The 10,887-nt window shown below is 35.9% G+C and overlaps 1 protein-coding gene across 3 annotated transcripts; it reads right to left on the bottom strand.

Moving 5' to 3' along the window:
• Window positions 1-486: 486 nt before the first annotated feature.
• On the bottom strand, window positions 487-8,218 carry mlc1 (modulator of VRAC current 1). 3 transcript variants are annotated; one of them, XM_038305586.1, is made up of 12 exons: window positions 7,912-8,217; window positions 6,321-6,600; window positions 4,413-4,502; window positions 4,244-4,297; window positions 4,004-4,105; window positions 3,789-3,890; window positions 3,633-3,698; window positions 3,442-3,558; window positions 3,295-3,351; window positions 1,151-1,273; window positions 869-1,027; window positions 487-644 (listed from the first exon to the last, which is right to left on the bottom strand). In XM_038305586.1, the coding sequence occupies exons 2-12, from the start codon at window positions 6,576-6,578 to the stop codon at window positions 564-566; spliced, it is 1,209 nt and encodes a 402-aa protein (XP_038161514.1). In that variant the 5' UTR covers window positions 6,579-6,600; window positions 7,912-8,217; the 3' UTR covers window positions 487-563. The 3 variants fall into 3 exon arrangements, with proteins under 3 accessions (XP_038161514.1, XP_038161516.1, XP_038161515.1); XM_038305587.1 differs by having other exon boundaries at window positions 489-641; window positions 7,912-8,216; XM_038305588.1 differs by lacking the exon at window positions 6,321-6,600 and having other exon boundaries at window positions 7,912-8,218.
• Between the last annotated feature and the right edge of the window lie 2,669 nt (window positions 8,219-10,887).

Raw genomic sequence — 10,887 nt, 5'->3', positions numbered from 1 at the left:
CATATTAATAAGTACTTTCTATTTACATCAATAAACCTTTTGGTTCACAGTAACAGATTAGCTGCTTTGCAATAACACATTGCCTTTGCTTTCTAAACACAAAGAATGAATTTACTATAGTGAATGCCTTAACATTTATTACATCTTAAGTATGAAATATAAAATAAGATGCTCCACTGAACCATTCATGTTTTATTATGTAACTGAAATAATGAGCTCTGTGTCAACTTAAGCCACTGAACCACTGCTGATTATAACCTCATTTTATTTATTAGGTAAAACTAAAATAATGGGTTGAAAAAAATCTGTTTTCTGATTAAACACGTCCTAATTATAACTGAAATCATCTAACAACAACAGAAAAGAGAAATTCCAATTTATGGAAATTATAAAAAAAAATAGACTTTCTTCTCAGTCTTTTTTTTTTTATTTTCAGTTCTGTTTCCCTCATTCTCTTTTATTCTTTGTTCACATACTTGCAGAGCATGCTCTTTCTTTCTCTTTTCTTGTTTTTTTTTTTTTTTCTTCAGCTCAGCAAACATCTGTATATGAGACAATATTGCTCACTGGGCCATTTGGACCAAGACTGCCTTCCAGGCTCTGTCTTTTTCGTAATCCTGCAGCGTCCCATTAGGCGTCTGCTGCTTATGAATCAAAACACAAAGGAGAAACAGAGATTAAAAGAATATAATGAAAAAAAGTCTTTGTAAAACACTTATTCTAAATTCGTTGTCAACGTCCAAGTTTCTGTTTAAATGTAGTTTTGATACATTGAAGCTGTAAAAAAAAAAAAAAAAAAAAAACTAAAGCAGAGTTTGTCACTTGAGAATGACCTTTGACCCATTTGTCCTGTTTAAACATGCTATACCTCATTGAAATGAGTGGTCTGCAAGCTGTCCTCGCACTCTGGAGCCCCCATGCGGAGCCGACTCTTGTATGCTGCACAGTGCACCACAGTGGCTGAAGTAAGTACTGCCTGCACCAGCAGCAGCACCATCAGGATCAACAGCAGGATGTCATAGGATTGCTGGGAGACACACACAGGAAATCAGAGGATATTTTTGGTTTTCTCAGGAATCATCACAAATCATTCAACCACTCTAGCTGTACAACCCTGTAAATCGTCAAGCTTCTTTTTATTTATAGTCACCTTGGCTGTAGGCACATCATAGAGGAAAATTTCTATAAAACTGATCACACTGCTAGAAAGGAAACCAGAGGCAGAAAAGAGGAGGGGTGATGTCACACTGCTGATGGCTATCAGCACCTCCACCTGAAACAACAGAACAGGGGCAAGTAAGAGGAAATAAGTTAATTGTTATTATTGGCTTACAAGAGAAGATACAGAAATGTAACACTAAGACACTGTTTATTATATACAACATGATGGTTAACCTTTGGAGAATGTGCAACATAATGATTAAAAACTACAATTTGGCAGATTTAATTAATTAAATTCACAATTTTTCATTTTTTTTGACTTCGGTGGTCTTTAGTATTGAAGCCACAGTCTCAAAATTTTTCTTCTTAAAGATTCTTTGAACTTGAATAAAAAAATTATTGTCAACTTTAAAAAATGTAACTGCCTTTTTTTCAGCCCAACTGCAGCCTTTAAAAAAAAGGTATCAATGTTAAAATTGCAGCATCAGCTTCCAAGCATCTACAATTTGGTCATGAAACTCGTTCGAAAGAAGCTACATAAGCACACCAATCATGATTCAAATGCGCAAACACATATCCCTCAAACAAGGCAGGAGGATGACAGGTTGCTCATTGATTGATCATTTATTTGCATCTAACTTGGAATGTGCTTTGGAGGATGGACATCAATGCTGCTTAAGAAAATCTGCTCTCTGACAGGCTGCTCTGGTGCAACCTGACAAAACTGAAAAAGACTACTGGGTATATGTGGAAACCTCCTCAGAATAACTGAGCGAAAGTCTGGATGCCTTCGATTAAGACTGCTTTTTGATTATTTATTAAATATAAATATATTCTATTTTACTTTACTAGAATCAGAGAGTGTATATTTTTCTTATTTGCATCACATTTTATCTACACACTGACATGTATTTCATTAGGATTTTATGTAGATTTCCAAATGGGTAAGAAATTGATATGTTATATAAGTAATATTTGTCCTGCATTTTATCTACCCTTCTTTACTTTGCCACTGCTAAATAAGACCGACCCAAAACCCTTTAGAAATGGCCTATTACCTATTGTAAGTAAATAGTGCATGAGCCATATTATTTCTGAAATTTTATTAATAAAAAAAAAGTATGTATGCTTTCCCTTCCACATCACAATTATGGACTATTTTATTCTGGTCTCCAACCCACAATTTAAATTAAATTCATTAAGGTTTTGGGTTCTAATATACCAAGCATGAAGGAATTTGCTATATACAGGCGGAGACAATCAATACTATTGGCTTTAAAATCTGTTGGGGGGGGGGTTCTGCTGGAGAAAATAATACATTTTATTGACTCAGTGAAGCAAATAGAGAATTAAATTGAAAGTGGAAAAAACATGCTTTTGTAGTACTATTTAATCATGAAATTTTAAAATTTATTTTCTTTCTCTGATCACATCTTCATTGAAAGTCATGAAGACATTTATTGCACTTATTGCACCAACCTAAAACCTTGAAAAACGATTGTTGTCTTTTGTATGGAAGAAATAAAATGTATAGACTGTAAGTTGATGCAGTCAGCTGAGCCTATACAGCTTAACACCTAAAAACAATAATTGTTCATACCCCTGGCAGCATCAGCTGCTGGAGTTTTTTTTCTTTTCTATGTTGCTTTGAACGGGTCTATTCTGTTGTTAATGATATTAACGTTCAAAAGTGAATATCATATCTATTATATATTCCTGAATATTCCTGAAACAAGATTATTGGTTTCATGACAAAAATAATGAATCTAATTTTTCCAGGAGAGTGAATCCTCTTGGACTTCATTGTAATTGTTTATAAACTGGTATGGATTCATAAATTGAACTTTAGACTGTACAACTGGATCAACTGGATAAGCACTGATTGGAATTGAATTAGTCAAAATATTAAATCTGATTCTTGCAATATGCAATAAGATGACATTTGGCTTAAAGCTGTGCAAAAGCCTGAGTAGAAATAGACAGAATTTAACTAAACCTTTTTGAAAATAAATATTAAAATATGAAACTATAGGTCTGCTGCACCTATGCATTGCTTTTTATTGATTATTTTTAAATTAAACAGCTATACTTATCATTTTTCTAATCTAAGAGTTACAAAATAATCATACTCACCAAGCATTTGTTGGGGTATTCTGACACAACATGACTGGCAATCGCACTTGGAAAACACTGCGAAGGATTAAATTCAAAGTTTCATTCACATCTGAATTTCTTTGAAATATTCAGATTTCTCAAGTGTAAGAGGGTGAGAAAACCTACAGCTACAAGGATCCAGAAAAATGTGACTGACAGGTATGGGCCAGGAAGCAGAGCGTCCATGTTGAGGGCGATAATCCCTCCGAATACAGCAGAGATTCCCACAATGACTTCGATCACCTGAGAGGAACACCTTCAGCAATTAAACAACATTTGAAGATTTTTTTTTTTATACAGGTGAAAACTTTACTCACAGAGTATGCTTTGAGGAGTCGAGTGGGGAACACGGCTGGTTTTATGACCATGGGTCTGTTATATGACTTTGAAATACACAGAAAGATTGAGAGGGATTAGGATGGAGGAAAACAAAGAGGTATTAGGTGGAAAAAGACAAAAGCAACCAGTCAAACCTTCCTATGGCAGCAGCAGTCGTCTGCAGAGCGGGCTGACAGTATGACAGTGGTAGCCATCAATACTTCCAGTACAATCATCAAGATGAGGTTGAAGTTGATCTGGGAACAGAAAGAGGCGTGTTTAAAAAAAATGGAAAACAAAAACCACTGAGGAGTAGAAACTAAATGTTCTTCAGAAAAAATAAGCAATCTTAGACTGAGAGAGGATTTACATTGACAGCAGAAGGATTCAGGACCAGTTTACAGCCAAACCACACAAGACAGGTGGTCGTCACTGCAAATGTTGACACATAGACAACCTGGAAATCTGACACCTGTAAGCAGAATAAAAAATAATCTTAAAATATAAAAAATAAAAGCTTTGTTATTGTCGCAACATAAAAAAAAACACTTATAAGTTGTAGCTCTTACATAAAAAGTAACAGCTCTTGTGCTTTTAAGCATTCACTTACCGCAACATGTCTTTTCTTGGCAATAGCAAAGCTAGCTATCGCTGCAGGTATGCCCTATGAAGAACATAAGTATCTTACACTAATTATCCTAAGGCAAATGCTGTTGCAATAAAATGCCAAAAAGCTCTCATTGAAATGGCGTTAAGTTGGGTCAGAGATGGTCACTCACTGAGCCCGCAGCACAGCGTAAGTAGTCCATGGCAACAGGAAACAGGTTTCCCAGGTACAGAGAAAAACCAGATGTGATGAGCAGACTCCCCTGGGGATGTTCAAACACAGACAGATAGAAGGACACAGATGCATGTATATTTGCCGACCCACACTCTACCAGTGAGTTTCCTTCCAGTCATCTTAAAAAAAATCTGTGTTTTTGAATTTGGTTAAAAGATGCATTGAGTCTTCAGTGTGAGATCATAATAACAACTTCAATGACACATAACACCCGATTGACCTGTGGCTCAATCGGGTTTTAGGTGTATTTTGCCCAATAGTGTTTCTTCAAACTTCTTTAGGTTTGGTGGTGAGACTGGTGAGCAGAATCCACAGCAATGCCTCCTCAAGTCTCAATATAGGCTACAGTGGTCAAAGAATATCCTGGAAAAAACACTTTTTTAAAGCTTTATTTTGCTTTAAGACTGTATGATACTAACCTTTTTGAAGTACACATATAGAGATGTTTTTTATGGGGACTGTTTGTAAAATGCGTCAAATACCCACACAAATACCTGTATAAAATTGTTATGTTATTTTACTTCTTATTAAACCTATAATGTGAGTAGGTAGGGTACGTATCTAATGCGTATTTGATATCTTGATCCCTTTTTTATCCCTACTTGTATATAAAAACTACTAACAAAAAAATCAGATGAGATGCATGTTTTAAATTTCCAGTGTAATCCAAGTTCAATTATTCCAAATTGTTAAAATTTCAATATGTTTTCTTGCTCGGGTTATACGGTTGAGGAAAGATAATATTATAATAATTGAATTTTATTAATCTTACACTGGAGAATTCACCTCTGTATTTTGAACCATCCCCTTGGGGAGCAGTGAGCTTCCACCATGTGGGGTGAAGGGTCTTACTCAGAAATCCAGAGTAGAGGGTGTGGGGATTTTTTCTTTAGAGTTTTGCCATATGATCCAAAAGGTTGAAGAATGGCATCTTTTATTTTTATTTTACCTTTATTTTACCAGGAAGTTCCTTGAGATAAAATCTCTTTTTTGATGGAGACCTGGCCAAGAGGCAGCAGTACAGTAAGACATATAAGAACAGAGGACAACATAATAAAATCAATCATAAACTAGACTCTAGAATAACAGTTACAATTCTCTGTGCAAGCGGTTTTCAATAGTGATTTAAAATGCTGTAGCGGAATAAGAGTCCATAATTGCAGGGAGTTTTAAATATTGTGCCAATTTAATTTGTAATTTGGTATTAGATAGAGTTCCCTACCTCAAACATGTCAAGGTTGATAATCAGTTTTGTAAGAAGGTTGTAACAGGGTGATAATCCCAAAAAATACAAAAAGACTAATTTGAAATACATTGATCAGGGTAACTTCAAAGTTATAGAAAGCTCTCATCTCATTTCTATTGAAAAACGTGGACTATGTCTAAAAGCCCTGTCTGTGTAAAGAAATCAAGAAAAAATAGATTAATTCTATGAGTTTGATTCAGATACCCAGACAGAATAGGTACAGAAGGTGGCTGATGGATTCAAAAAGCTGCCGTTAAGGTACAACCTGCTAAGGGTCATTTAATGAACACATTTATAATAATAATGATTCCTTAGAAATTGTTAAACCACATTGCTAACTTGGAGCAACCCACAGCCTAAATTAAGATCTTGACAGAAAGGAAGCTTATTTAATCCATCACTGACCATCTTTCTCTACTTCTGAGGCAGAAGCACAAAACAAGAATTTGTTACCATATTTCATTCAAAACTCGTAGACTGGGGTATATTTCTTCCTGAACAGAGTAAATACACCCAGCCTTCTAAGTTTTTATGATTTGGACAGGTAAATTCTTTATTGTGTTCCATTTTTTTTTTCTTTTCTGACCATTTCCCCCTCACCCCTATGAGGACACTGTAGAGCCAGGCCCTGTAGCTGAAGCAGGGGTGCCTTAGAGCCTCCGGCTGGGCCAGCTGCAGGTCACTGGCTCTCACGTCCACAGTGTAGCTGTCGCGCTCTGGCCTTTCTCTCTCCATGCGCTCTGGCCGTCTCTCCAGACTCCGGTCGCCTCGCCGTCCCAGAGTCCCATTCCCTCTCTCCAATGTGGAGGTTCGGCTGTAGGTGAACTCTTCTCTGGCAGACAGATCTTCACGCTGCATCTTTTAAATGACCTTTATCCAACTTAAGGAACAGAATGGAAAGCACATTAAAAAAATCCCCACAACTAGTATTTTGCCAAAGTCTTTACCCCTATCAAACTTGTATATTTTATAGATTGTTACCAACCCTGTAGCGTGTAGTTCTAGGGTAAAATGAAAATGCTTTCCAAACATTTCTACAATTATAAATCTTGAAAGCATTGCTTAAAGTCAATGCCATGTAGAATCGAGTCTGCCAGCTTTGCAGATGTAATTCAATTGATTCTTCCAATTCATCATTTCACAATTACTGTAGAGTTGCAATTTTCAAGACCTGCATATGATATCTAATTGTAATTAGTGCTGCTTTTTGACTGAACTGTTCTAGCAAGATAAACTGCTTTATTTTAAAGCATTCCATTTTAACTCTAGATTTATGTCTAGTCATTTTGCGCTAGTAGTGTTCTTCCTGGATGGCCCTATGCAACCATCACCACATTAGGATTTTTAAACCAACTTTATTTTTAAAGTTTGGTTGTGTTTTTTTTAGAATGATGTTCTGAGTAAATCTTCTGTAATGTATTTTATTTTACATCTAGGCACAAATGTTCAGCTATGGTATCACATGACCAGAACACCCTTTTCCATAAGTTTGCTTTGTCTTCTGCATTGCAAACTGGAAGCGGATTTTCCCATAACTTTATCCCTAACCTGTCTGAGGTGTTGATGGCCATTTAAAAAAATTGTTTAAATGCTTTAATAAAGCAAAGAGACCTTTTCATAATGGTTGAATTGATACTGACAATAATCTTCATACACGGAAGGCCAGTTTAACAGCCTGTTGATATTTGAAGGCAATTAGCCTAATTATTTTATTTAGGGTTATCAGACTGGAAAGAATTAAAGCAAAAATAACAACCATGTTCTCTGTAGCTAACCTTCCTTTTCCCAATAATCCCAATACTTGGTATTGGTCTGTAACATAAGTTCACATTAAAATACACTTGCGTTTTTAGTTGTAACATACCAAACTATTGAAATTAACCTTTCCATAATTTGTTGTGTTACATTCACGAACATAAATGTGATGCTTGTATATAAATATCTTTGCAAGGTCTAGTATGTCCATATTTCAACATTTTTGCCAGTTTAAGGTCTTTTAAGCATTTAACATGTAGACTGGAAGCATTTCAACATTGGCAATAAGTCCAAAAACGTTTAAAGCGTTAAATATAAAAACTTTTAAACTCTTAGTTATGGAAAACCGCAACCCCCATTATTTTCATGTTAAAGCTATGATGACACATTGCAATTCTAGCTTATTAATAATTTTTGGCACACTCTTTATCCTTACCTGTTGTTGCAAATGTTCCCAACAGAATTAACTTCTGTCAAAAATCCATATACAAGGCAGCTTATCTCTGGGCCATCCGATGTCTCATCTTTCTCAGAGTTTACTTCTTCTTTAACTGCACCCCCCGTTTTTTTTGTTTTTGTTCTTTCTCTCTCTGCCTGTCTCTCTCTCTCTCCCCTTTTCCCTCTGACACTGTGCAATGTTTAGCAGGAGCAGTTCTGAGAAGTTTTTGGTGCCCTTCAAAGCGTGGAACTGAAACACATGGCTGTTGTGTTGCCAGACTACTTTGTGCCAAACGGAGAGCGCTTGTGCATGACAACAAGGGGGAGGATGAAGGGGCTCACACTGGGGGCAGAGTTAGTAGGGCAGACACCCCTGTTTTATCCCCCCTCCTCTTTGCTCTTGCACACAAACACACACACACTCAAATATGTGCGTGTCAGCCCACTTAGAAAACTGAACAATGGGGCGTTCAGAACAGAACAACTCAGACTGTTTTTACATCATCAAAGTGACAGTTTCAGATAAATCTCTTTGGGGACAGTTTGCATTCGTTCTCCTGCAATATTTCCCAACACAGCTTCCCCTGGTGTTACTTAAGTGCTTCACTCTTGGTTTACAGCTCAGTAAATTAAGATACCCAGCAGTGCTTTAGAAAAGAGGCAGTCGAGACATTTCCATGGATATATCAAATGCTCTTCTGTCTGGCAGGGCTAATCAAGTAATGAATATTTTTCTTTGTAAATAAAATTTAGTTAGAAAAATGCCACCAATAAAGAAAATCCAAGACTAAGTGTTGATTATGTCTACATTCAGACATGTTGCTGTTTGTTCCACAGCATTCCCAGCTCCATATTGTTCTCGGGGAGCTGTAGCCATGGTGACGTCTAAACAACTGTCCTTCAATTACTAAGTGCGCTCTCAGAGGGAGACATGCACTTTTCAACAGTCTCCAGAAACATTAGAAGGGATCTGTGAAACTGGCTGGTTGCAGCACCGTTAAGCATTAGAGCACTAATGTAATCAGAGAATTGAGCACTAATATAAACTTAAATAAGTGTGGTGAAAATCAGCAAAGGGGAAGAAATATGGCATTTCAAACCGTTGCTGGCATTATCATTGTCAAATTGGACAAACTTCAAACCAGTATCAAACATTCCTTAGCTTCATAAAGACACCAGAAAAAAGCAAGAATGTTTCAAGCACAATGTTTGAAGAGAATCCAGTGAAATAAGAATATATTTTGTCAGCTTTTTCCTTGATTAGCCCAACAGAAGATGTAAAAATATAACAATATTTCTCCTGTGTAATGACATTTTGACATATTGTTAGTATCTTTCCCCTGATTACTGAATTCCATAAAACCCAGTGAACTTATTTATGTATAAGCACTAATCAATTCCTTTATTTATTTGTCATTTTAGGGGGAAATTATTTAGAGAAAGAAACATACAAGACCAAGTCATCTACAAAGGTAGTGTAAAGTAAAATGCATAAAGTTAACAGTTATTTTGTTTGATAAAAACTTCTAAGAGCTTCAGAAAGCCTGTGGATCCACTTTAACCCTCACTGAATAGTCCTGTGTACTTCAGGCAAAAATGGAAGGAGAAAATAATCATCGTGAAAATTTATGTTACACAACTTGAAACAATTTGGTAGATGAGGTTAAAAATTATATAAGGCCAAGTGGTCAATTTTTTTTTAGAATATATTTCATTGTTAGAAACACTGCAGGGTTTAACTTTCTTTTCCCTGGAGGAAGTAACTCTTTTCAATTTCAATTCCTGTTTGAAAAGAACTCCATTGGTTTAATGTTGTTTTTCTTCTGTCTGTCTACTGTCATTCTATCCCATTTGGTCCCAGAAATGGCCACTCATAGAGAGCCTGATTCTAATGGAGTTTTCTCCTTTCTGAGACAGATGGGTCCATTTCTGCCACATGCTTATTCAGAATGGGAAGTGGCTTCAGTGTCAGTTACTCAAGAAATCAGTTGAGTTTCCTTAGATAAAGAACTTTTATAATAAATAATTTTTACCTTAAACAAAATTGTATTGTATTAGATTATAATTTGGAATGAGTAGGTCAAACATAATTTTCCCTACATGAGTGAATTATTATAAAATCCATGCATTACAATATGTGGTCTTTCAGGCTGTGTTGGTTAAACACCATCCTCACCCACCAGCTGGAGAAACCCTTTGATTTCTCCTGAGCATTTCATATTTCAGTCATGTGTTGTAGCTGCAGGTAGCTGTCCAGTGTAAAGTGCCGACTGGTTGGCCTAGATTTGTGATTACTTGCTCAGAAATAGCTTTCTGCTGGTAAAATCTCTCATTGGCTGGACCATGGTTTATTCTCCACACTCTGAACCTTATCTATTAAAAACTACAACTAACTACTTCAGAGTAACTATAAAAATCAGAGTTGAATAAATTCAAGTCCTCAGAAGTTTCATGTGGTTTTATTAAACATGTACCTGGTTTAGTTTTGCACAACTACTTGAAAATGTAGTTTTAATGCTTTATTTTATTTTACTTTATTTATTTACGCATATGCAACCTTACAGGCCGGTGAATCTGATAACTTATCTTGGTTTTGCTTATTCTACTTCTATTATTTTGTCATTTGTGTTGCAGGAAAACGTTATTTTGTATTTTTCTGATAGAGCTGTAACATTACTCCTCTTGTCTTTTTATTTAAAAAAAGTTAACCTTGTAAACTGAAATATAAGCCTTTCCTGAGCATTTTACAATATTGCCATATGGCCTTCCTAACAAATTCTTTCTATGGAAGCTGCTTGCTTCCTAGCCTGAACCCTACCCTTACCCCCAGACCCCTTACATTAACCTTATTTACAAAGAACATTGGAAAGTCGTCAGATTGTGTGTTCTTTTATCAGAAATTGAGAACCAGAGGAGAAATGGTATAGATTTTCCTCAGTGTACATAATGGTGATCTTTGTTTTTAAGTGGTGAA

The sequence above is a fragment of the Cyprinodon tularosa genome, unplaced genomic scaffold (assembly GCF_016077235.1).
Source record: "Cyprinodon tularosa strain WSP-4 unplaced genomic scaffold, ASM1607723v1 ctg56, whole genome shotgun sequence".
NCBI lineage: Eukaryota > Metazoa > Chordata > Actinopteri > Cyprinodontiformes > Cyprinodontidae > Cyprinodon > Cyprinodon tularosa.
Note: the sequence above shows the minus strand (reverse complement) of the source record. Positions and strands in the feature narration are given on the sequence as shown.